Below are 27,265 nucleotides of genomic sequence, written 5' to 3' on the forward strand. Positions count from 1 at the left end.
TCAGTGATATTTCAGTATTCATTTTGGATGTTTAAATGCTGCTTAAATATATATTTTTTCATTTAAAACAGTTTCACTAAGTAAAAGGAAACAGCATTATTGCATAAGTCATGTTGTTGTGGGCTTTGTATTTTTTCCTTTAAGGAAATAGAGAATTTGTTTCATATTGCATCCATACATATGGCATATTAACATCTTAGTATTAAACAAAAATATCAAAATCGGTATCGGCAGATAGTAAAGGTTGAGGTATCGGTATCGGATCAGAAAAGTGGTATCAAGCCACCCCTAAAAACAATGCATCACTGCATTAGGGTCTTGACGTAACTTTTAATCCAAATCTTAGGAGGTTTAGGCTGCAAATGACTATTTATCTGCAGATCAAAATTAGCAAGTGTTCCGAGTGATACTTTTATGAAACTGTGCTCTACTGCATAAGCACGGCGAGACACGCTTTGGGATGCTTTTGTGGTGAGACCTAAACCCTCAAGGTAAGAAAACATGCACAACCAAGCCCAGTCACCCTGCCATAGAACAGTAACACTTTCAGCACCAGATGGTACAGCATATCTGAAGACCTGTCTACCCAAATAGAGTTCAACAGCTGGGTGTTAACACCATACAGCTGGTTAATGCTTTGCTGCAGAGTTAGTGTAATTGACATTTATGATGGAAAACAAATCAACGTTACAGGATGTGGCATGAAATTTAATTCTGTGCTGTATGCAGTATACAGTTACTCTGGGGTGATGGATGAAGCCAATGTTAAGTCATGGAAAAGAGGGCCTTGAATTTGAATATGCCTTCCCAAACAGTAAGACGTATATTAAACACAGCACAACTATACAAAATACAGCACAATCTATGTTTCAGCTGAACCTCCATAGGTGTGCCTTCAAAGTGAATATTTATACTGTTAAGTTCCTTGATTTTGTACTATGTTGGTCTTTAGTCAGGAACAAGCTCCTGTTTCTGTAATTCTTCAGCCCAGGGCGGATATACACTTTGCTGGTTTATCGGTCTGATTGAAAGCTGATTCAATTCATAAGGAGTTTACAACTATTCTTTCCTTATTTCAAATAACAGCCTTGTCATAGCTCTTTGAGGTAATTATTTAGAGAGTACAGTGTTTCAGGCGTACATTAGAGACCTATCCTTGCGATTCAGAGAGAGATGTTATTAATGTGCTTTTAAGCTTTTCCTTTTTTTATGTATTCCTTGAGAAATAGGCCATTGTCTGACTATACTTCCATACAAAAATCAAAAGGTTAGGTAAAGGATCCATGGCACTCCCATTAACAGCTGCTTGTTCTGTGAAAGGCAAGTAAGAAGACACAAAGAAGACCCCAACATATGACTTGGTTATCACTAGGTCACATTCAGCACACTGTTTATTAAAAATGAGAAGAAAACAAAAACAAAAGACAGGATTGCTGAATAATATTTCAAGGTGTCTAAGCAGTTCAGATCTGCTTAATACAAAGGCAAGGAAAACCAAAATAAAAAGCAATACATAACTTAATATTGACAATAATATTGATTACTTCCATACCAATGCCTGTAAGGCACAGCATTACATACACACAAATAACTCCCAAAGTGGGGAGAGAAAAAGAAAAAGCTTTTACGTTCTTATTATACATTCTTGACAATATACTGAATCATAATGAATACAATAAACAAAAAAAAAAAAAAAACTCTTTTTGTATGTCCTTTTGAAGCACTTCTTTCTGATTAGCTTGGCCTGTGACATCCAGTGTGTAAAGTCTGGGTTAACAATAAAAGGATACAACACCCCTACCTTTCTCATTGTGTAAGAAAAGGCTATTTTAAATTGTATTGTAGTTCTATGGCACTGCACTAGACTGCATTGGTCTACTTCCTCAGGATCCTTGGAAGTTCAGTGTTGTTCTCTGGAGAAAAAGAAACCGAGTCTTAAAGGGGAGTTGATTTTTTAAATCAATTCACCAGGTTTTTCCCGTCACACCTAGTGTAGTGAAGGTTTGTAAACGTATGTTCTATGATCTGTGCCATTGGTGGTCTTTTTTTGATCTTTTCAATCAGGGGTGGTAAACTTAACATGACATTGAACTTTGATGAATAGACAATATTAGATGCAAGTTTGAGAGAAAGGGAATTGAAAACCTGGACAGGAAGATGGATCAAACAGGTTGGGAAACTTAATATAATGTAGAGTACAATACTTAAAATAAATAGTGATACAAAAGGTCAAGCATTGGCATAATGAGATTAACTGCGAGTCAGTTCTGTAGGCAGGAGTGCTGCATCCTTTCATTACCAAGCCGGACCAACAGAAATAAAGGCTAGGATGTGGTGACCAGGCTTCTCGTTCTAATATTAGCTCCCACACACAAAGAGAAGCAGCTATGAGGTCTCAAACAGGCTGTAAGACAAAGAACATCAACCTGAAAGAACTGATGTTCTGCTCGGTCAGGAAATTCATGTGTAAGATCTTTAGGTTGAACGTCCCATTGGTTCCTGATTGTGCCATCTTCAATTACTGATGATATTGGCAAACATTGTAAATTTTAAAAATGCCTCAAGGTGCTGAACACAAATCTGGGGAAGACCCCAGGAAAAGGGTTGGTGTCTACTGGCGTTGCAGGGTGCTTTTGTTTGAGCAAAATTAAAGCTCATGGTGATAGGACGGAAAATGACGCATGATTCCTATGAGACAGACAAGCTTCTGCAACAAAGCTAATAAGGCATACTGAAAGACAACTTTGTTTGTCTCAATGTCCTTCCAAAAGGGGTTTTAAAATCCCTTTCCAATGCGGCGTCTTTTCTTCCCAAGGTCTTCAAGAAAGTTCCACCTCCGAGAACAGGAAAGACTGTGTAGGCAAACACTCCAGAGGTCCCAAGCTCTTCCTGGCCAGAAAAGCATTTTTTTCCTTGAGATTCTCAACAACATAGTCCTGCAGTTTTGCAATGCAAAATCCAGACAGAGTGACCAACGGGCAGCTTATATTCTGGCATGTAGGGGAGGTGCACAAACTGGTGCCAAGTCAGAATGGTAGCATAAAAATAACCTGACCTATCTGTAGTCCACTCTTCATCAAAAACACCCCTTGTGAAAAGAAGAGGACTGAATAAATACAATCAACAAAAGACCCAATAAAAATGTGTGGGAAATTCACAAATCAAAACAATGTTATTTTAAGATTACCCGTCCCCCCACCCCCCAAGAATACTGTTAGCTGGATTGGATTTATTGCTTATCAACACAAATGTAGGCAAATCAAACAAACAAACAAACAAACAAAAAACATATAAGCAAGATATATTCTCACTCTTTCCTTTAGTGAATGTAAAACTGGTTTGCAGATTAAAAGTTTGTTGTCTGAGGGATATCTACCAAAGACTGACTTTATAAAAGAACTGCAAACCAATGTATAATTATTATGATTATGATTATTATTATTTGGTATTGCTTTCCTATCTCTTATGTAAAAGGATAGAATCAATTCGGTCTTTGATTTACCGTTGCTTTGTCCATTTCACTTTCACTCTGGCCCTTTCGTTGATGCTTTCAGCAGGTATATATATATATATATAACTATTCTTCATTTTATATAACACAAACCAGGGGTGCACATACGCTTAAATCTATTTTTTCTTATAGCTAGTTTCTGTAATGATCAATGAGACGTGTACTGGAATGTGAACCACACCACTAGAGTGCCTGCAGACGAGCACGAAATATAGAGGAAATCAGCTCCAGATAAACCTTTGATCTGCTTCTAATACTAGCTAATAACAGCCCATTTCCTATGTGATTTTTTTGCCCCGATCATTACAAAATAAGATATACTGTGTAACACACCATCTGAAAAGCAGGAATTCAGGGAAAGTTATTCCATAACCACTTATATAAAAAAAGACTACAAAACTATTCTTGGTTTAATGTTTGGCTAGACTATGAATTGCTGTATGTTCATTTATTTCACCACCCACTGTTAACTCCCCCACCACCCCCCAACTCATTGTGCTAATGCAATGTTTCTTGTGCGACCTTTGATTGAATCTGAGCCTTATTTGGTTCTAAATCCATGTGCTTTAGTATCAAATTATATGGATCACAAGCCTACAGTAAAACAGATGTTCTAAGTGATATATTTCACCATTGTGTGTATCCAGACACCACAAAGCCATAAAACAGAATTAAATAAAGCTCATTTTATACTGGTGTAAAGCAGAGTAGTGGGGTTGTGGCTGCAACTGCCTAATCCTGTACCCCAATTTAAGAATATGTAGTCTATCAAAGCACAGAGCATAGTTTGTGATAAATGTGAAGCTAGCAGATTGGGTTTAATAAACTCCCAAACTCCCGCCAAAAACAAACCACACACACAAAAAAAAAAAAAAAAAAGTACCCCACTAACAGCAATCCTGTCCAAACGGAAAATAACTCGTCTGAGAATGACCATAAGAAACATCAGAGCGATGTGTAATGACATTTCTATTTAAAGACACGTTTGTGCTTTATGTTACAGACAAATGCTTACACAGCCAAGCACAGAAACTTGAAAAGCTGCTGCATCAATCTTGCCTGCATAAGCCAAGCTGTGACAGTTTGCTGTTTCACTTTGTCTCTGTAGAGAAACACTGAACACTTCAACATTCAGCCACTGTCCAGTCTCAGTTATGTAAACTCTATACTGGTCTTAAAGATTAGTACATCCGAATGACAAACGTGCTAAGAATAGATAAAACATTGAAAACTACTTTTGACCTTGTGCTTCTAACCCCAAACCTTCCCTTGTGTGTATTTTGGTGCCTGTAAGTGTTAATTTCTCATGAGGGACTTTAAGAACCTCTAAACCTGAGTTAAATGTGTGGGCCTACCATCACCATCCCAGAGTTTGGATTCTGGAAGCATGCTGGGTTGCTAATGAAACCCACTGGTTACCATTGCTATAATAAAGGACAAACAAAACAACCGGCATCCTTTGGTTGAGGACACAAAAACAATGGGTTTGTGTTGCTGTGGTCTGTTACACCTAATTAAAAACAAAACCCTCAATAATTATATCCTCTTCAGTGCTTCATAATAACTGATTGGGAATCAGGTAATATAATTTGAAATTAGTGAGTATAACAAAGACAACAGTAAATGGGGGATGTTTATCTGCAGGGCAGCCAGTGTTAAAAGGGTTGTGGTAGAGCCCCATTCTTAGCATAGCATCTTACCTGCGTGAAATTGGAGATGAGAAATGCTGTGCGATGTTTGTTCGTCTACAGGCAGCGGAATTATTCTGTAATTGAAACAGACGTGTAAACGAACATGCAATGGGTTCTTGCTGCAGACGTGTGGTGGTTAAATTTAAAGGTCACTGAAGCAATAGGAACTAATTGATATATATATACCAACCCTGCCTTAAATTAGGCCACCGTTTGTAACAGGTTGGCAACAAGAGAAACTGTAGGCCATCTGCGGTGGATGACTTTTCAGTAGGCATTGATGTCCGGACACCTTTTTGTAACAATTGCTGGGTGCTATACAGCCACTCGTCTAATACGCTTAATCATATGCAAAGCAACAATGCACAAACTATTAGTGGTTAATGACCTCAGTTGCGTAAATACAGAAAAACATTTTAATTCACAACGGCACAGGTAGTTTCAGCTTTAAGAAATTATGTTCGTGGCGCAGAGCTACTTCTGCATGAGGAAGGCACAAAGGTAGGTTTTGACTGAAACCGGAAGTAAGGGTGTGAGAAACTCATCTTGATTGCTTGGCAAACCACAATAATCAAGGGGATTGCAGCACATTCACAGTACGGCTGTCAAGACAGGGGGGAGTTAATATGGTATCAAAATCGGGACTGCATTGTTAAAAAAAAAAAAAAAAACAGCACAAAACTAAAACCCCAAATCTGCATTTTCATCCTTCTAAAAACACCCTTGGAAATAGAAAAACTGGATGCTTTCTGTTTTACCTAGTCACAGAATTAAGGCTGCTGAAAACTCAAGCACTGTGCTCTGCTAGTGACAAGTAAGAACTATTATGTTATAGGTTTTATTGTGCAAGGTTTTTTTTTTTAATTATTATTTTGGGATGCAGTTTAACGCAGTAGCTTCTGAAATTCTGGGAGATTAACATGATGGTGACCTCTATGACCACGCATCCCTGTCTTTCTGAGGCGAAACCAACTGAAAACAAAATACAACAAATTTCCAAGCAAAAGCAGCTTTGTAGCAGTTCGTCTTCATACACTTCAATACAAGAGGCTGTAGTGACAGAATGGGCCTATTTTTACAATTACTGGAATGTATATTGGTTGCCACAAAAAACAAACCACAAAACAAAAACAAAAAAAAACTAAATCAAAGTACAAAACAAATAAATTAACAAAAAAAAACCACAAATGAAAGAGACAACAAAATGGCAGTTCTCTCTTTCTCTTTCCGGCCTTCTCCGTAACCCATAGCGAATTCTGTTCAGGAGCACATCTCGGCACCTGAGCACAAGAAAGCATCCCATCCCGCTTGAGGAAAAGTAGGCCTGTGTTTCTCCAGAGTTGCCTTGGGAGGAAACCTAGCTGGCTGTGGCAAACTTGAAAGGGTGCGTTGCAGTTTCAGAGAGAGTGGTCCGTTGTGGTGGGGGAGAAAGGAGATGCCCAGGTTCAGCATGGGGCGGATCAGGTCTCGAAGTATTTATAAATAGCCGTGACGTAGGTCATCACGCTCTGCCAGTCCGGCCGCTCTGTCCGCACCATCTCGTTAAGGTCCTGCAAAAATTGAGAGATAGGCTTCGTTAGGACTTTCACAGGAGTGATAATGGCTAACCACTAAAGCCACCAGATACCACGCAGTCAATGCAAGCCCCTGAGGAACTGCCTGACCTGACAACGTACATGCTGGCCAGGAAACTGCTCAGTAGAGTGGGTAGAAATCACAGGTTGAAGAGGCAGATTTCTGCTGCAGGTATCTCTGTAACATCTTATTTACGTAGCACTGGGGGTTCCCGGTATTGATTCTTTTAGGTAATAAACAGAAATATGAAATATAACTAAATGTTATGGTGACAGTAGAGAAATAATAAAGGTCATGAAAGATCAAATGAATACATACATCTTTTTGTACTTTGGTAAACTATAACCAAGCTCTTGCACTGCTAACCACAAGAAAAACAACGTAGTTTCAGTTTTGTTTTACACAATTAACTTTTGCTTGCACAGTAGGTTGTGCTCCATGAGAGTCCTTCTCCCCTGCAGAAACTGTCACAGGCAAAAGCAAGAGAACAACTGTGAAACAAATCTGTGAAACACCCAATTAAAGCTGAAAAAGCCGGTTGCCGTGTTGTACCTTTCACTTCATACAAGTGGTTGACTTTATTTATTGATTCATAAGGGTGCTTTAAATTCCATAATCCCTTTTGCCGTGCTTCCAAAATTTGTATCCCAGCGTTAATTAAATCAGACTTTTTTCTCATTCGTCACTGAAAGCTATCTTTGATCAGGCCTTCTAATCCTGACAAATTTCATATAATAATGTGTGAGTGTGTGCGTGTGTGTGTGTGTGTGAGAGTCATTTAATTAAAATTTTCAGAAACTCCAATTCTATTTTTCTTTCGCATAACTGACATGGACAGATATTTCCATTTGAGATTAATTTTTCACTTGTAAAAGGTTGTTGTCGGCTCATAAAAAGGAACATAAAATCTACTTCTCCACCCTGCCCACTCCAATCAAATGCTACCTTTAAAAGACTTAAACGAGCAATAAATCCCAAGGAATTACACGAAGGCTAAAAATAGACTAAAAGTGCCCGAAGGTCCAAGCGTTTGTGCTTGATGGTTGGGGTAGTTTGTTCCAGATTGCATTAATCTTATATTGTAAAGAACCGACAATGGCTTTCAGTGTAAAAAGGTTAAAGAATAAAAATGCAAAATCAAAGTCTGAATCTGTTCTGTTGCATCTGCTGGACTGTACAAAAGGCACACTTTAGCAACTGGGAGAATTTGAAGTTAGTAGTGAAATGTATATATTTAATAAACCACAGCCAGTTTCAGTCTGTGAAGCTCATTTCATTTTTCATTTTTTAATTAAACACATCCTTTATACAGATAATTGTATAATGGGTTAAAAAAAATGACAACGAAAAATAATAATAAAAAAAAAAAGATTACTATTGTTATGTGTACAATAGTCCAGTCAATCAAAGAGAAATAAAAAAAAAAAGCTTTCTTTAAGTCCAGCCTGTACAAACATTTTAGATGAATTATATGTAGGTAGTTTTAGGTTATGTCAGAGCTATGGTACTGATCACAAAGTCAACTGAATGTATTGAACCTAACCCACAAAATTCAATTCCCTGTAATCAACTTAAATGTTGCCCAGCAATGGAAAGCGCAGAGCCTTGACCTGAAATTGTTCAACTGCCATCAATTATCTCTAAGGAGATGGAGCCCGTGCCTCCTAATATTTGCAGTACTGTTCAATATTTTCCAAAGTGGATTCAGGAGATATGACTATCCCGGATATGTAACTTCAATAGACCTTTACACTAGTCTCCAGTCAACAGACGATGATGGAAAAAAAGCAGCTTAACACTATCAAATGGCAGCAATTCTGCTATTGGGTAGCCAACAGTGACTTGAAGCGTCTACTCTTTTTGGGGACTTTGGTCATCTGCAGGCAGAGTGCACTGCCTGGATGTTCTGCTCTGCATCCATCTACAGGTCACTCTCGGGTACTCGGAGTTCCCATTGAAGCAGTGCCATAATGAAAGTGATACGTCTTCCCTAGCTGCTTTTGTTGTGAATGTTCACCCAGCCCTTATCTAAAGGGGACAATGATAAGTAGCTCTGCAAAAAGAAATCTGGCAGATTGGCGCACTGTTTTTGTAAAGCTCATTTCCCGAAGCTGAAATTTCCACCCTGATGCTATTGTGGAGAAGCCAGAGGACGTGATTCACCGACCGTGTGTGTTATAACTAAGACAAAGCTGTCACTTGAAGCTAGAGAAACCCCAAAAAAAGGTTATTCTGAACAGCGTGATCCAAAAGTGAATTTTGTGCTTATGGCCACATATTGATAAAAGTTAACGTCATACAGAAATTTCTGCATGTTACGGTTTGTGTGCTTATTTAATTTGCTTACATTTTTGTACGTACATGCACAATCTTCATCAGCAGCAGCAACATTTGTTGATCCACTGCTAGATCTCATCTTCTACACTTTCCATCCCTTGGGATCCATTCTAAAGCTTCTTCAGCCCATCTCTGATGTGTTCTTCTTGCACTATGCTTGGCCTGTTGCCATTGTAAATCTTCACTCTTTCAATGTCACACATCTTTTCATTGTCCTGGGATCCACTTATTTATCAGTCTCTTCATGTTATTTGATGCATATATCTTTCCATGCTTCTTTGTGTTTGGAGTTTCTGGGTTTACATGACACAGTTTATGAGTCATACGTGAGCACTGGTAATATGCATTGGTCTAATACATTTCTCTGGAGGCAAATAGGTAGATTTCCTATCAACAGTTTGACTATTCAAGTAATTGCACTCCATCCCCTTTTAAATCTTCATTTGATTTCTGTGCAAGATCTCAATCTGAATTTATGTGTTGGCCAGAGGTAAACGGAATGGTTGACTTTGACATATTTTGACTTTTGAGTTTTAGAATACCGCAATTTTTCCAGTTTATATTTAAATTTACGCAGTTTAATGTCTCAGTGTACTCTGAAATTAAAGCATAGAACAAAAACAATTGGAGATAAAAGAAATCATGGAATAATTTTGTTAATCAAAAATTTAACCCCTTAAGCTGACAAACGCCTCTGGTACATTTATGCCCCCCTCCGCATTCCCACATTCAAAATATTGACAATGACATATTCTGGAACCAGACAGTATGCTGATCAAAACAAGACCATCCACGTTTTGGTAGAAGCAACACACACCCTTAGAGAGGTCAAAATATCAAGATGGAAAACTCTGTTTACAGTGTACTAATACACAACGATTTTATATAATGGGATCTGAACTTCTCTGTGTTTGATAGAACATCAAATAATATTTACTGGATTAATCATTAGGTTGTTCTGAACAAAACAAGCCTATATGCAAAGAAATCTGATCGAAACTGAGTGATCTGTGACCATAGTGTAAGTACATGAACACATGCACAGTTCCTCAGTGGTGTAGCTTTTTCTTAACATTTCCAAATACTACATTTGAAAAAGAACTGCCAGTTATAAGTAAGAGGGGGTGGACGACACATCAGACTGGAATTCATGTCATAATGGAAATCAATCAAGCAGGGATCCAAAGTTTACACAACCTTGTCTTAACCCAGTTCTATCTCTAGGTTTGGTTTTAGTCCAGGCTGAATCAATGTTCGACAAACTCCACAAAATATAGCACTGATAAATAATTACAGTTTAATGAACAATGCATATTTAATTCAATTAGTCACTGTCTCATAGCAGCTTCCACTGAAGACATGAATACTGCCTGTAAGTCATGAAACATTGTGCAACTCCTGCACTGCTTTTTGGTATTGTAAAGTGTTGGGTAAATGAATCTAATGTTTCATGCTGCTTTTTCTGAGGTGACACATCTAGTATTTCAATAAACAAGAATCTGACTCTGTGAGCAGCGCCGAGCCAGCCATTATTGGTAATTATTGCTAATGCCATTCCTTAAAAAAATAAAAAATCAGTACACTGGAGGCTCCTGGGTTATTGCCGATTCTACATTATTTTTTTGAAAGAGGAAAAAAACACACCACCAATTTTCTTTTGTCAAAGCAATACAACAAACTGCATTAGTGGGCAAAACCACACAGAAAAAGCCCAATCAGGACATAAATAAAAATCTTACTGTGTACTTAAAACTATCAAAACAAAAAACAACTCTTCTCTGTACAAACAGGTTTAATGAACTGGTGTTATCTTAATGAAGTGGAGTTATCTGCTTTGCGCACTAAATAAGCCATTGATAGGTAGTGTTTAGAATAGGTTCGTCCCCATTTCCATTTCCAAAGGCATGTTAGAGATTACATCTTACCAATGTAGACTTGATGCCCACACTCTCGGCGGCCTGGAACGCCAGTGTGAAATTTCTCCTCTGGAAAAGAGAAAGCAAAATCCAATTAGTTGCTTCTTTACCAAGCTATACGGCAGGTCAGAATTATTTTCAAATTGTGAGGCATTTTGTGGTTTCCATTCCAACTGAGTAGAAGGTACTCCAACATAATCTGTTCTTGAGCCACATATCACAGCTGAAGGTTTGGGACAATTGCCTTGTCTTGGCTGTTGAGCTCCTGGTAGGGGATGTGAGCAGGCAGGTAGGTGTGAAGCACAGCACAGAAGGCCAGGCCATCGTTCCAGCTGCTGCTGAAGTTGGTGATGTCAATGTTCTGGAGAGGGAGCAAAAGCAAAACAAAAGCATTGTGTGAGCAACTGATAATTTCGATTTGGTGCTGTCATACCAGTTTGAATAGCGCCCGCCTAACACGAGGTAACACTGCAAAGCTAAATACTCTCAGCAATATTGTTATGGAAGACACCCCCTTTTTGATGTCACCCTATGTGAAGCAGACACATCGAGACCCTTCGAAAAAGCAGTCACACCAGGAGCTCTTGATATTCTCAGTTTGAGGCAAAGATTTCCTCACTAACACACTGGTGATGGAGACACTAACTGCATTATGAGGGGCTACTGAGTGCTTGGAGCTAAGGCCGTAGATTGAGCCCTTCAGCTCAGAGTTCTTGCTCCAGTCTGGGCAGTGCCATAGCTAACAATGGCTCACTGGGTGCCTGGGAGTTCAGCTGTGTTATCAGTGAGAGCTGCATTAGCCCTCCCTACACTGCGGTAGCTTGGTTTCGACTGTCCACAAAGAAAAGAAGCAGATGGCCTGACAGTACGTGTGTTAGAGGACACCGGAATCGGTCTGCATCTCTCCTTTGTTATTACAGGTCGAGTTGGAGGAGATGATGGGAGAAGAAAAGGGGAGAGAAAAACAAAAAATAATCAATTTAATCCTTTAATCTGTTGACCAGCAAAAACACAATATATATTCACTAATGGCAATAATTAAAAATGTGCCAACCCTGACAAGACTAAGAAATATATAAATAAATGCATTTTATCTGGACTTCTCCACTTCCACAATGAGAACTTCCTGCATTTTGCTCCCTGGTTTGTCCTAGTGCAGGAAAACATGAAAGACAGGGAGGCTGCCCCATTCATATATATATATAAAAACAAATATGGCTAAATTTTTAAGCCATAGTAACATCTAGACGGACTTTGATAAAATAAGAAGAAAAACGATGACAGTGACAGCCCACAAATAATGCCCAGCTGAACTCCAGGAAGGAAATTGGGCATCTGTAAATTAGGTCACCTGTGACAAAGTGTCCAGGACGAGGGCTGAAGCACGTATTGTTTTGTTATTAATACTTTCACAATAGGGACAATGCCAGCTGGAGACAAAAATCTATTGCTCAGCGGATCTACGGAGATGACACTTAAGATTTGTGGTTTTGTTTGTTGCAGCACACTGATCCAGTTACAAAGGTGACCTCAGGCAACAGCAAATCACTCCCAGCCCCAGGTTTCTTGCACCAGAAGAGGCACAAGTAGAGCTAGGTTAAAAAGTTCAAATGTACCCCCCTCTCTTCTTCCATTGTCTTTCCTTCCCCTGTCCCTTGGCAAGTATGACTCCATGGCCAGTCCCAGAGCTCACCTTTTGCGGTGACTGAGACCTACGTGTCTGCACTCACAATCTGGGCCAAGGGCCGCTTGATATTCCGAGGGGGGCCACGTTGCAGTCGGAAACGGCTTTGTCTGCCCTATGTGGGAATAGCCTCAGTATTAGAATATAAGAATAGTGCAGGCCTGAATTGGAGGCAGGAAACTGAGGATGCAGCCAAATGACTGGATCCAGTCCAGTTTATTTTCATGATACCCCCTCCCATCTCCCCTCCTGCCACTTCATTTTGGCTGTCACTACCCACCTCCCCATTGACCCCTTCCTCTTGATGCCTGAAAGCAGGGACCAGTAGCCATGAAACATGTAGGGCGCACTTTTCAGTATAAGACAGAGGGAACCCCTGATCTACAATTAAACCCGTTACCAGAGTAACAAAAGACTGCACAAATTAAGTGTTCTACTGTTTAAATGCAACTAGGTTTTTTCTTTAAGCTACAGTTGAGGTTTTTAATTTTTTTTATTTGCCTTTTCTTACTTCCTCCATCAGTGTGAATTCAGATACGGCAAAACAGAACATTAACCCCCCTCCCCAGTCATAGAGACCAGAGACTGAGGGATATTAATAAACTGATTTGCTCCTTCATTTCCCCGAGAAGTGATCAGGAGCAAGCAGAGAAGGGGAGGCGAAGGGAAAGTTCAAGGGGAAATTATACATTCATCACACTGCCCAGGCAACAACAACAGAGAGGAAATGAAGTAAGCTGTTAGGAAACAATTAAAGAACATGTTTTCAGTGTAAGGTGTGTTGCTGAAAGAGAGAAATGCTTACAGTGTGCTGTGAACACATCCACAAATATTCATACATACAGTTGAAAGAATGGTCAACTTTAAAACAGTTTAGCAAAACAATTTAAAAGAGCGGAATTTAATCACAGAATAACATTTTTATGCTATAAACACATAGACATGTATGCAGGGGGATGTCACACACACAGCCAACCAAAATATTACAAAATGGTTTAAAGCCACTGGGGAGGGCTGTAAAGTTCAAATCAACACAGAGAAAGAATCCTCCTCCATCTGGATGACAAAGGGCCAAATGTTTGGGGTCCACGCTTTCCTTTCCCCTATCTGGTAGCATTCAAACACATTTCAGTGCTCATTAAAAGGCACGTTTTCCTCCTTCTGCCACTGCAGCGAAAAAAATCTACTTGCTTATTTCTGTTCAGGAAATTGGACATGCCCTCTTGTACGATTCATTAGCTATTTCTCCCCTGGTACAACTACAATTGACCACCTGAGGACACCAACTGCAAACCTGCCTTAAAGACCGTTTGGAATCCACACTCATGGATTTCAAAGCGGCTTAAGATAATTTAAGCACAGAGTCAACGATCATCGTGAATGACAATCCAGGCTGAAATACAACCAATATCCAGTTCTATCAGGTACAACCAGGACTGCTGGCATTTTCCTCCTCTCTTTTCTTCATTGTTTTGGGGACAATGACGGGGGGGGGTGATTTTGCGACTCCTGCCCTGGTTAAATCTGAAAGCATTTTAGAACAATGAGTCATAACTTGTTCTGGGATGTAAAAAGTGGGTAATTGTACAGAACATTGCTTTCCCTCCTCCCAAGTACAGAAAACAATCTACACCAGCTATTAATGGCACCTTCTGTAGTTTATTTATTGTTTTACCAAAGACAATCTTGCTCCCTCGCTATCTCAGGTTTTGACCTCAAAATGAAACTTAAAATCACCCCATTAGTAAGATATGTACCATTAAAGGAGCTGTGTAGGCGTAGCACATACCATGCCAAAGTCCGCATTTGCGAATGGACATTTCCTGTATGTCCTTAAATTATCTTTACAGAGTGCTTTACATCAGAATGGTCATCTTCACCACGTAGTTTGATTTCGAAATGGGCTGAGTTCTGGCCTCCCCTGTGATGCATGATTAATTCAAAAAGAGTTTAGAAACAATCTGCTCTTTAACATAATATTAATTGTCTGCTACCTTGCAGCTGAAGAATGTCTAAATGATTATCTCTGCCTATTAAAGTGAAAATGTGTGAGGGGAAAAAATATCTACTTTGTACTGCAAGACCAGTCAAAAACTCACATCAAATAAATGAAAACTCCCACAGCTGCTTCTTTCCGAAAAGGGATGATTATGTTGCACATTAGTGCTGTGATTATTAGAATCACAAACACATCGAAACACAAAATGTAATGTAATTTACTGTACAGTAAAAGATAAATGTTGCACAAAGTCAGGCAGGGCAGAGTTTTGAAGAAATCCACGCAAAAATACAATCCTGTAGAAAGCCATCACCAAGCCCCCCTGAGCAATGCACTGCAACTAGCTGAAATGTCAGCCTGCAGAATCATTTTTAATAAATTGGAGATCAGACTATGCCAGGAGCAAATTGCTTGCATCCTCTATATACCCGAGTAGTGATTAAAAAAAAAAAACATTTAATGGGACATGACCCAAGACCTCAAATACAAATTATAGGTTTTTAATATTGCTCCTTCAACACTTCTACAATATTAAATCTTTACATGAAATTTTAATCTTGTGGATTACCAGAAAAAAACTAAAAACAAAACAAAAACTGTCAGTGGGGATTTATTATAGACATTTATATTATTGTAGAGATTAATTTTTTAGATTTTAGGGGAGAAAATGTCTACATGCTAAAGGTAAAGAAGGCTGTCAGTTCAGCAGCAATAGACAGAGACATCACATGGCAGTGTTTTTATTGCATTAACTGTTCAATACAGAGGAGGGGAAGCATTACCATTCATCTCAGGCCAGAAAACGCCAATCTGGATTGGGGCCAGTCGGAGAATGGTCATTGACATTACATTTGAAGAAACACATATATACAGTTACAGACTACATTACTACCCCTCCTTTTTTTAATGTGACTCTGTGTTCAACAAACTTTGAAAAGATACAGATAAGTACTGAATATTTATGAAACTCAATTAACTGTTGAACAGGGGGCACTTGCTTTAGATACAGGTGTTGGCAACACCAGCGCTATTTATCTATATCTGTGTGTGCTTCTGTCCGTCTCGTTTTACGTTTTCCAGATTACTCACTGGTCAAAGGATTTCACATGGAGAAGAAATATATCGAACAAAGAGAAGCGGTTTGTGAAAGTGACTGCGGGTTTAAAAAATGAAAAGGGCGTATACACCTGTATCACTATTGTCTACTGTGTGTAACACAGTTTAAGAAATGCGGTAGGTCTCCTTCTCATAAAGCTTTGTTTGTGGCATAACGCTAGTGACCACACTAGCCTTTTTGTAGTAATAATAATAATAATAACGATAATATGGGCCAACAATGTGATTATTTAGATAATAAAAGACAAATCACAAGGACTCACAAGACAACATTTCAGTCAGTACAAAGCTTCCTGACAACCTGCTTATACGAGAGCTCATAAGCAGCTCTCAGGGCCACCCCCCACATCCCAGCAATGCTACTTGCTCGGTCTCACGTATTGCTCTGCGCACATCAGCAGCGACTCGTCCCCTGCGTGCCCTGCCGCCACCTCCACTGGCCTGAGGGTCAGTGGCCATGGAGGGGCCTCATCTCATCTCAACTACCACTGGGATGCTGGAATAACAACATGCAGATACTGAACTCGCTGCAGTCACACATGAAAAATGGATTCCTGGAACCAAACTGCAAATGACCCCCCCTCTTTTGTTCTCAAGGGCCGGTCTTTCCTGCTTTCCTCGCTATTATTGTAATATGGACCACCAAGCTTCACAAAGGCCAAGAGATAAATCAATTTAATTAACTTCTTGTTTGATACTTATGCAAATGTTTGTGTATCATGGGACAACTTTAAAATATATAAATACATACATGCATAAGTAAGTAAACTCTTTGAGAAACCCAATACTATTTGAAATAAGTCATTTAAACCTATTTGTTACAGAAAAGCAGTTGCTTATGCTAAAATGATTTCACCTATGCCTCCTCCATTTAGCTCTTATCTACCCAGCTAACAATATTAATAAACATTAAGTGTGGTTATAGCAATGTTGCCACAACATTTATTTGAGTCAAGTAACATTTCTAATGTTTTCACAACATTGTCACAATGCTGCGTTGGCCCCGACCAACCCACAACTGCTACATTGTGAGAATGTTGTGTGTTAGCTGGGTAGGACTCATATCATGTCTGCACTTGTCACCTCCCTGAACTACGATCTATGCTTTGTATTTTTGTTTTTCCATGAACTGTACTTTTGTCTTTCTTAAATTGTGCTTTGTATTATTGCTGAAGTTGAATTGTGTTGCTGCACTTTTGTGATGCTTGTGTAACCTTTAAGTCAGCTCCACAGATTTGCTAAATGCGAAGAGCTCTTCAGAGAAATACAGCGTCTTGTTTTCTTACTTAAAAAAAAAAAAAAGGGCATTTATGAACCTACACTTGAATGTACAGTCTCCCATGTTTAGTTGACATTACAGTTCACGAAAGGCAATGTAACCGAGGTCAGCTCCCGCAAATATTCAAACAATACAGTCAGGATTTCACTGACACCTCTGGGGAAATCAAAACTCTCTAACATTACATAACATCATAGGCAGAATAAATAAATAGGCTTGTTTGTCTCTCACAAAGACAAGCGTCTTGGACAGAAACGGATCGTTCTTCACCACTTCTGTCCCGGTAAAACGCTGAAGATCAATCTAATGAGCGCTTTAATTACAGGCACAGATTGTTTACCAGAAAAAGAGAAGAATAACGAAACCATTTCTTCCGGTATGCTCGTCTGCTGGGGTCCGACAAACGTTCCATCGTGTGCGGGAGATTTCAATTAATTCTGAGCCAATAATGGTTCTCCCTTTGAGTAATACCATGGATTAAGGGCACTCATTGTCAACCACATTTCAAAATCCACCAGACTTAAATTCTCAAAGCGACTTCCACTACCATTTGTCAGAACCAGCCAGAACAAACAGCTTGCCACTTTAAAGTACATTTCCCTCCTCTGCTGATGAAGCGGTGACAGCAGCTGCAGTTTAAATCCCGTTTCCTATGCCACATTTCAGTGTCCAAGTGACAGCAAGTGTCTCTTTGACAAAAAATTTAATTAAATACAGTTTTGTCCGTCTATAACTCACGTCATTTAGGGATAAGGAATAAGTGTTTCAGGCCTTCAGTGGCAGAAATTACTACAAACAAGATCACGTTTAGAAGCCAGGGTGCGTTTTAAGCAGTACATTCTTATTGTCAGTCCACTCTTCTGCTTTACGGGCTACTGCTAGAATGACACTTGGCCTTCTAGATGTGAAAGGGAAGGGAAGATGATCCTTTTGGATTTAGGTCTTGTTAGGGTTTATACAGGCACTAATGTAATGGTTTTCAGAGGGCCTGTTATTTACAGGACATAAGCAATCATTCAGACACCTTAATTGAAAGCAAGAATTTGGCTGACTGGCTGCTTCAAAGCAGTGTATTTGGTGGAGTGTGCCACACTAATGGTTTGGAGATGCACAAGAAAACAATAAGACAGAATAAAGAAATCCCAACCCATCTGCACAACAACCCATCAATGAATCATTCAAAAGACTCCAAAGTCCTTTTTGACAGATGGCACTATTTTGACTAATTTAACTGCCATGTGTTTACAGTATGGGCTATATTGGCTGTACTTCCCCTCAGCAGCGGTCAGGAGTAGTGTTTGTCAATGACACAAAGACTGCTGCTTCTGACACTGTATGGGGACTCACTGCCCAGCATGTTGAGATAGGGCTCACTGCTAATGGCTCTCTGGGACTCTGACCTGGTATCCTTCGGTTTTCTTCTGGCACCATCTGAGCAGCGCGTTCCTCTTGGATCCCCCATACTCCCGAGCGAGGGCTGAAAGTGGGTCCTTCCTCTCCTCCCTGCAGGGACACAGACACACAGTGACACATTGGCTGGCAGGGTCTCAAAAACAGAGGCACAGGGACCCTGCCAGTCGGCGATTATGTGAGCCAAGTAGCAAACGGTCATTTGTGCGTGTTTTACTCTAGGGTAATATTTCTGCTAATCAGAGGAGTAAGGGTGTGAATATCTAATGAGGCAGATTAAATTGTATTCTACAGGATCAAATGAAATGCTCTCATTAGCATCCTTGGAGTAAACTAGATCAGTAATTGTGTGTTTGTGGTATTACACTGGTGTGGATGATCCCTCTGCACACTTAAGAATCGCGATTCCTTGAATATGGTCACAGACTGCCTGCATGTGCCCAGATGCTTTTCAAGTCTGTATTACTGCATTCAGCTTGTGGTACAAAAATGATACATCTCCTAGTATGCTCAATTATCTTTTTACTTCTCCTTGGTCTTCTCCATATTTGAGAATGTCCATGGCTGAATTGGAGCCAATCTGTTATTTAGCAGCTGAAGATGTGAAAATGTCACAGTGGCCAGGGCCAGACTCCTGTTAGAAATCGGCTGATGCAAAATTGGGAGGAAATCAACAGGGGGGCAACATACTTTAGAAAGCAGAACCCTCTACTCTCCTCTCCTCTCCTCCCCTCCCCTTCTCTCCTCTCCACCTCAGTAATGAAAAGGGAAAGCTGGACTGTAATTGACGGGACTGTGTCTGCAGGCGGCGCGGCCAGAATTAGATTTGGCTGCTGTGTCGTTCTCTCCCCCGCAGTGTTTTGACGCGCTCTCGATCATTGGTTCGGAGAGGGGTGGATGGCCACGCACTTCCCAGGGAGAGATGCACACGTGCCGTTCTGCACACACACAGCCCCAGCCCGGTCCCAGGTCCTTGCACCGGCTCTCGAGTCCACCAGTCGCAAATTCTCGGCACGGACAGGACCACAGCCATTTTAATGGCGCATAATTAGGAATATTAATAATGACTGTATTTCAAGGGAGGTTTAATTATGTTTATTTCTTTTTTAGTTTTCTTCAAATCCTGACACACTACCATGACTTCACATCATCCATTTTCGAGGCATTTAAGTAACATTCAAAGTTATGGATGGCTGACAATCTGCAAAACGACGTCTATTGTATTAATTGAATTTGCAAAACTATTTATGGTTTTGTTTTTCCTGACTCTTTTCTCTCTCTGTTTTGCACAACGTGGGGAACAGTAGGAGTGAAAGTACGAGATTTAAAAGCTGTCAAACCTGTGTCCACACTACACAAAAACCCAGAAGATTTTAACTGGAGTGGTGACACAGACTTTCTGAATTCATGAAATATTCTGAAATAAAACTGTTATCTGAAGTGAACAGTTCATGGCAAGTGTCGGTGAAGAAAAAGACGAGAGAGAGCATCCTCAAGTGATCTGTTCAAAAAAGCTCCGTCTTTTCTTTCTGAAGTTTCAGCGCAATTAATTTCCAATTGTCTATATTGTGCATGTTGCTTTCAAAGGCTACAAACTCTCCAACCAAGATACAACCAAAGGCAGAAATGATTTGATTTGATTATTTTATTGTAGAGTTTCTGTTCATTTTGTACCTTTGATTTTCTGGGCTGGCTTGCTAATACCACCACAAGTATTTCAATACTTGAACCAGTCTTTTACCCAATCTTGTCTTCAGGAGAATAAAATTAGCAAGGAATGTGGGTATTGTCACTGCAGACCTAACGTACAAATTCAAGATCTGGATTCTGCAAGAACCAAAAGTAAATACCACTTTTTTTCTGGGTGTATTAAATGCATTACATTCCATTGTGCATTTTGTCTTACACATTTTTGAGGTATAATTTTTCCAAAGAAAACAAACTAGTTTCCAGTTTCAAATTAGCATGACAAAGAATTTGGTGAATTACATGAGGTTACTGGTTGACTGGTTTAGAAAATTAAACTCCAGAACCATGGAATTTCTTAGATTTGAAATCTTACATTTGTAATACGGTTTAATTTTGTGTTGCTTGTTGTTTTTTAATTAGGTGTAAGGGTCTCTTATTATTATTTTGTTTTCATTAGGAAGCAAACAAATAGACAAGTTATTTTTAAGTGCTGATAAGCATTTCTGAAGGGGTTTGTTTTTCCTCCAAGCAAGAATTGTCAACCGCCCAACACAAATCGATATCTAATCATTCGCAAATTGAGAAGCACTTTGTCCATCAGCTCGTTGTGTTTGTCAATTAAAAGCTGTCACTGCAGCAGGCCTCCAGCGAGCTAAGCTGGCTCGGTGTTGAGCAATGAAAATGAAAATGTAATGACCAAAGTGCGTCAGTGGGAATGACTGCAGCAAAGGGTTAAGAGGTCATTTCTTGTTTACTATTGAGCACAAAACAATTTACAAGGGTAAACACATACCATAATGAGCATAGGCAAGCCTTCAAGACAAAAATTACGTAAAGCACAACAAAACTAGCTAATTAGTGCTGTTTAACACTCTCATTTAATAAATATCGTTTTAGCAAGATCTCACAATGAAAGATTTGTTTTAAGATTATTAGCAAAACCCTACTAGGTGTCCTTCAACCGTCTCCAGCACCAATTCAGACCCACTGTGTCAGGTTTAAAGGTGGGGGTGTATACCAATAAATGCCATATTAGTTTTCGACAAAGTAAGCCAATTAATCAGTTCTATTATGTCATCAAGAACCTGGTTGGAATAAAAACCAGAAGGCAGCAACGGAAGTCTCCTGGAAGGAAGCTGAAGAGCCCTGCTTTAGACAGATCTTATAGAAATGTCCTATAGAACTGAATGGCACCATCAACCTCTAATACACAGGCTACCATCATACAGCAAGAGACCACTGGAAATTTTTCTTAAATCAGCATCTCTACATGTATGGCAGCCATTCAAACTACCATCCAACGGCTACACTGTCCAGTTGAATGCATACACTAAGGGGGTTCAAAGCGGAGTTGGGAGCATCTTACCGGAGGCGGCTGCGGGCGGTGGGGGTGACGGAGGCTGTGGGGGAGGAGGAGGACAGGGAGAGCTGAGGGGAGGCTGAGCCCATGGCCATGATGGAGGCCGATGAACCGCTGTCTTGTGCCGAGATGTCCCTCTTCACTTCCTCGCTGCTCCTGCGTGACACTGCAAACACAAACCATCTAGTTCTATTCCTCCCATAGTGTAATTATAGTGGACATTTTTGTTACCTGCATGTAATACCTTGCACTTGTCCTCATTGAATTTCATTTGCCAGGTGTCGGCCCACAACTGAATATTATCTAAGTCCCTTTGAATAGCCTGTGCTGCCGAGATTGTATCTGGTATTTTAGTATCATCTGGAAATTTGACAAGTTTGCCAACTAGCCCAGAGTCCAGATCATTAATATAGATTAGAAAAAGCACAGGCCCTAGTAGTGATCCCTGTAGCACACCACTAACAACCTCACTCCAGTTAGAAGCAACTCCTCTAATCGACACCCTCCGTTTCCTATACATCAACCAGTATATATTCCATCTACTTACATTACCCTGAATGCTTACAGCTTCCAATATGAGGATCAGTTTTTGGTGTGGAACCTCATCAAAAGCTTTTTGAAAATTTAAGTATATCATATCATATGCTTTCACATGATCTACAGCTGCAGTTGCACGTTCAAAAAACTCCAACAAATTAGTAAGACATGATCTGCCTCGTCTAAACCCATGTTGACTATCTCCAAGAATATGGTTTTCATTAAGATGCTCCTCTATTTTCTGTCTAATATTTTTTTTCAACATTTTACAGGTGATGCAGGTGAGACTGATTGGTCTGTAATTTCCTGGCTCAGTTTTGTCCCCTTTCTCATGGATTAGTATGACATTTGCAGTCTTCCAGTCAGTTGGCACATCCCCTGTTCTAAGAGTCTTTTCGAATATTTGAGTTAGCGGCCTATAAATTATTTCCCTAATTTCTTTAAGTACTGTTGGAAAGATCCCATCTGGCCGAGGTGATTTGTTTGTTTGTTTTTAATTCTGCTACCTCCTGCTCATTTATCCTGATCTCTTTTAGGGTTTGACAGGACCGACTGTTAACCTGTGGCATGTTACCTGTTTTTTCTTTTGTAAAAACCTCTGTGAAATGCTCATTTAGAACATTTGCCACATCTTGTTCATTTTTCCAAGATACTTCTGTTTTTGCCCTTTATCTGTTTCACTTCCTCCCTTATTGTCCTCTTGCTGTTGTAGTATTGAAAATAGCTCTCTGCTTCGTGCTATGACAAAGGTCAGAGGATGTTGCTTAAATGATTTGCTAATCTAAGCTCTTCATGAATATGGAAAAGGTTCAATGTGAAGCTTTGGTTGCCGTTCGACTCCCTTACAGTAGGTATGGATTGCAGGGGCTCTGACTGGAGAACAGCTGAGAAGCATTCATGTAAAAAGAAGGCCTCTCTGTAGTATCAATTTAAATGAGATATAATGTCACACCTGAGCGTCTTATCACTGGCGACTTAATTAAATTCCCACTCTACACTTATACATCTCTGCTGTCCTTATTAGGAGACCTGAGACAATTGACAGGCCTGCCATTTGTCACCTATAGTATACTTTAAGTTGCCCTTTCCTTTCGAACATCACATGTATTTTAGACTGTATTAAAATAAGATGCACCGAACGGCAGTAAGTGACACTAAAAAGAATGCAAAGGGATTGATTAAAAGTGGGGAAGCAATTAGAAAAAGGAAAAAAAAGAAAATTAAAGCAAAAATGTAAAGTCCCAAAAGGATGCTTGGGTATAAACTGAAAAGATGTTATCAAAGGATCAACGCGATGAATCTGAATTTTGGACACTTACAAAAATTTATATAATCACCCATTGGAAGAGTTCAAAGAAGATATTTTTTAAATTATTATTATTATTATTATTATTATTATTGTCATTTAGCTGACACTCTTATCCAGGGCGACTTACATTTGTACCCATTTATACAGCTGGGCATTTCACTGGAGCAATCTAAGTGAAGTACCTTGCTCAAGGGGACAACAGCACTACCTTCCAGTCATGAGTCCTGAGCCCTAATCACTACTCCACAGTGCTGCCTAAATGATTCCAAGCCTCAGAAAAATGTCTCACGCAGACAGGTTAAAAGGAATCAATCATAGTCATAGTATACAGAGTACTCAATGATAACCAAAATCAACTAAAACCATTACTTCATGTACAACACTGAAATGATTTAGCTGGCATGTGTGGCAGTCTGAAATGTATACAGTACGATACCAAATTGCAAAGTCTCCACTTTATCTCTTGCCCTCCCCTTTCTGTTTATCTTAATTTTATATGAAACCAAACAATTTTACAGCTTAGATACACCCAAGTTCATAACAGGTCACTGTATACATCTGTAGTCAAAATTTTGGGAAGCATAATGAAAAGCAGTTCAAGGTCTAATTGCAATTTCTTAAAAATAAAATAAAAAAAAGTGCTTTTCGTTACTGTAATGATTTAACAAATATACCCATTTAATGCTTAAAATGTATGGCAAATCCTCAGCAAAACATAAATAAACATAATACATAATACAAAGTGGATCTTTGATGTAACTTCATGTGTGTGTATCACACTATCAAACAAGTAGTCTGTGACATACAAAAATACAAAAATGTTTCACCAGTGTGGTCAGTAATGGCACAAAATGAAATGGATGTGTATTTTCAAACATAACACTGATGAAAAGTACTTTTATTTTAAAAAGGGGTGCCCAATTACACATTTAAGAGGAAGGGAGAGCAGGCAGTGATTTTAATTATATGACAATACTTTAATATTAACCTTCACAAGAGAAAATGCATCAGATAACGCTCTTGCTCTCAAGTGCTGTTCAAAGGGGTTTTGAGAGAATCTTAGAAGCTGAGGGATAGCGTGAGTTTGCAAGAATCAGCCACATATTTAGTATTTATGAGTTATTTGCATTGATGTCTTACCTAGCCGCAATACTGGTTTAGTGCTAGGGTAATCACTCTTGAAAGTAAACCTCAAGCCATTTTATTACTTGCTTTGACCATGGGGGAATTAACACTGCATTATAGCCAGTTTAAGTGGTCAACAAAGCGATCATTCCGGGCTTAAAGAGGATTGTTTGGTTTCCCTCGGCAACCGAGGTCCCACTTTCAAAGTACAGTCGCTGAAGATTGTTATCTTTTCATTATAGGTGGTTTATTGATCAAACAAATTCCCAGTGAAGGTCAAAATGCACAACTAATCAAATGCAGGGAGCAATAGCATTTCCGAGGTCTTTCAGAGATGAGAAAAAAAGGGAAAAACGTGAGGGGGGGAAGAAAGGCGTTCAGAGTGGATTCAACTATAAAAATCACAAAAGAGGGATTAAAATATTAAAGGGATGACATCTATGACAGGAAAAAATAATCCTTTGTGGCAATTATTTATATTTTGTCTCAGCCTTTTTAGAGAATGTAGCATCTGCCTCTCTCCCAATTGAAGCGGCACCATCAGAAGGTTGTTTGTTGTTTTTGCATGTGGGGCTTTTATTTGTTCCAACCAGTTCTGGTAAACACCTATGCTACTCTTGAACAATTATTGTTCATAAAGGCCCTCTCCCTTTTATCATATGGCACGGAAAGCCCTACTGCTTGTGACAGCTGATAATAATAATACTGTGGATCTTTAGATGTAATCCTTAGCAAGACCAAAGAGTGATGTCACAGAAACGTTGCCACTCTCCAGAGCTAAAAGCGATTAAATGACAAGTGAAGGGGATGAGGATTCTGGAGGAGCCCACCTGAGATGGCCTTGGAGGAGTCGATGGCAGGGACTCTCTGCATGGTGGGCGCTGGTCGACTGGTGGAGGAGGTTCGCAGGAGATGTTCTGCTGTGGGGGACAAATGACAGCTGCAGCCAGATTGGAAAAACCTGCATGGGACTACAATTTAACATGCCAGGTGTGTTACTGGACTGTGGCACATGGGAGAAACATACTCTGGCGCTTCTACAAAACATGATGGGACATGACAGGAAAGGTAACAACGTGCTCCAGTGAAGGAAACCAAGTATTTTGTCAGTGTACTAACTACACGACTATGAATGTCAAATGAAGAATGAACCCTTTTTGCCTTTTCAGTACATTAAGCATGCCCTTCACCGAATAAAGCCTGCCTCTGGTGAGAAATGATTTGAATGGCATTTGAGGATTTGAACTATAAGAAGTTGGGCTGCTGCTCATTTAGGGATCCTTCACAGAAGCTTTTAAAAATTAGCTGCTTGACTCCAAGCCGTGTGGTTATTATGAACTGCAGTGCGTCTGATAGGCTCCCTGGCTGGAGTCTAGACACTGTTGGCGGGATATTATTAATCTGTGGCCCAGGAGTCTGTGAGTAGTACAATAAGTTTGTTGCTTCTGAAAAATGCACGGTTTGTTTCACTTTCTTTTCTTTGTATTAAATAAGTAGATTAATCCCAATGCTACCATGGCAACATCAAGATGACTTTTTTCTTGTATGCTACACAAGGCAAAAACAAAACATTTTACCATGAAGCAAGATATTTGCTTTATAACATACACTTCTTCATTAGGTGTACATTAACAGAAAGTGATGAGGTAGTTCTAGAACTACAGAGGAAATGGCAAACCTCATTTCTAAAAAAAAAACAAACAAACATCAACTACATCAAATTGAACTCATGCGGTTTACACCCGATTTGATATTTAGAACTGACTAATACACATTGAATATGCAAGAGCAATTAGTTTTAAATTAATTTATTTGTATTAGTTCTTCACAAATACAGTTTCTCTGCAACACATTTTAGACTGATTCCCCCACAAATTATGCATAAGTGCGACAGGTCTGGAATAGAAGTTAGCTGTAGTGAAAGAGAGAGCTGGGGGATGGAGCACGTGCACTTGTGCTTCTAAGTTTACTTTTACTTTTTACGGTCCCGCCTTTTTTTTTTTCCTGCGCGTTGTTCAAGGGGGGCAAGTATAATGGTATGAGAAACATTAGTAGACTGCAGCTCACACTGAATCTAATTCTGTTCTTATGTTTTTATTGCAAAAGACTGAACAGGCCCACTGTAGGCCCACCAATCTGCAATTCTGCTCACAGTTTACTATGACCCAGCCCTGACTGGAACCAGAGCTGTCAGAAATCTAGGGCTGAAAGTGTGCCATGAGTGGAGGTGTTTAGCAGGGGAGTCATCTATATCTACCTGGCTAGTTAGTCGGGGTCGGGGGGGATAGGTTTAAAGACTGGGAATAATGCCCCGTTTCCACTGGCGGACGCGTCCGGCTCCGGACGCTTAAACGGGTGTTTCCACTGGCTAAGCGTCCGGAAGCGTCCGTGTTTTGTGGACGGTTAACTTGCTGGTGCTGGACGTGTCCGTTAGCGTCCGTCCCGCCCACTGAGGACATGATTCACTATCAGAATTGGAGGTGTGTGCTTGACTTGAGACACAGGAAGGAGATCAGATACATTGTATCGGAAGATCTAATCTCAAGTGCCGTGTGGGATCACGAAGAAATTACAAGTTTATTAGCAGCATGGAGTGAAATCCACATACAGAGACAACGACTGCTTACAGTTTATATCGGAGTGCATTAAAAACTTGGATTTAACAGGACCGGTGCAGTGCCGTGACTAGTTAAAATAAACTGGAGGATAATAATCGCATCGTAGCAG

The 27,265-nt window shown here is 39.7% G+C and overlaps 1 protein-coding gene across 3 annotated transcripts in view; it reads right to left on the reverse strand.

Annotated features, from left to right (window-relative positions):
* Positions 1 to 1,357: 1,357 nt before the first annotated feature.
* LOC136713229 (cytospin-A) overlaps positions 1,358 to 27,265 on the reverse strand; it is a 71,321-nt gene continuing 45,413 nt past the window's right edge. Inside the window, exons 11-17 of one of the 3 annotated variants that reach the window (XR_010804917.1) lie at positions 25,369 to 25,458; positions 21,574 to 21,733; positions 18,509 to 18,611; positions 11,275 to 11,391; positions 11,040 to 11,099; positions 5,212 to 6,752; positions 1,358 to 2,889 (exon numbers count right to left, since the gene is read on the reverse strand). Coding sequence is in view for 2 of the 3 variants with exons in the window: in XM_066690284.1 (XP_066546381.1) it covers positions 6,663 to 6,752; positions 11,040 to 11,099; positions 11,275 to 11,391; positions 18,509 to 18,611; positions 21,574 to 21,733; positions 25,369 to 25,458 (620 nt within the window). In the remaining variant the exon portion in view is untranslated. Of the gene's footprint in view, positions 6,753 to 11,039; positions 11,100 to 11,274; positions 11,392 to 18,508; positions 18,612 to 21,573; positions 21,734 to 25,368; positions 25,459 to 27,265 lie in introns of all 3 variants that reach the window. The other 2 variants (XM_066690285.1, XM_066690284.1) reach the window with 2 other exon arrangements.

The sequence above is a fragment of the Amia ocellicauda genome, chromosome 17 (assembly GCF_036373705.1).
Source record: "Amia ocellicauda isolate fAmiCal2 chromosome 17, fAmiCal2.hap1, whole genome shotgun sequence".
In the NCBI taxonomy this organism is placed as follows: Eukaryota; Metazoa; Chordata; class Actinopteri; order Amiiformes; family Amiidae; genus Amia; species Amia ocellicauda.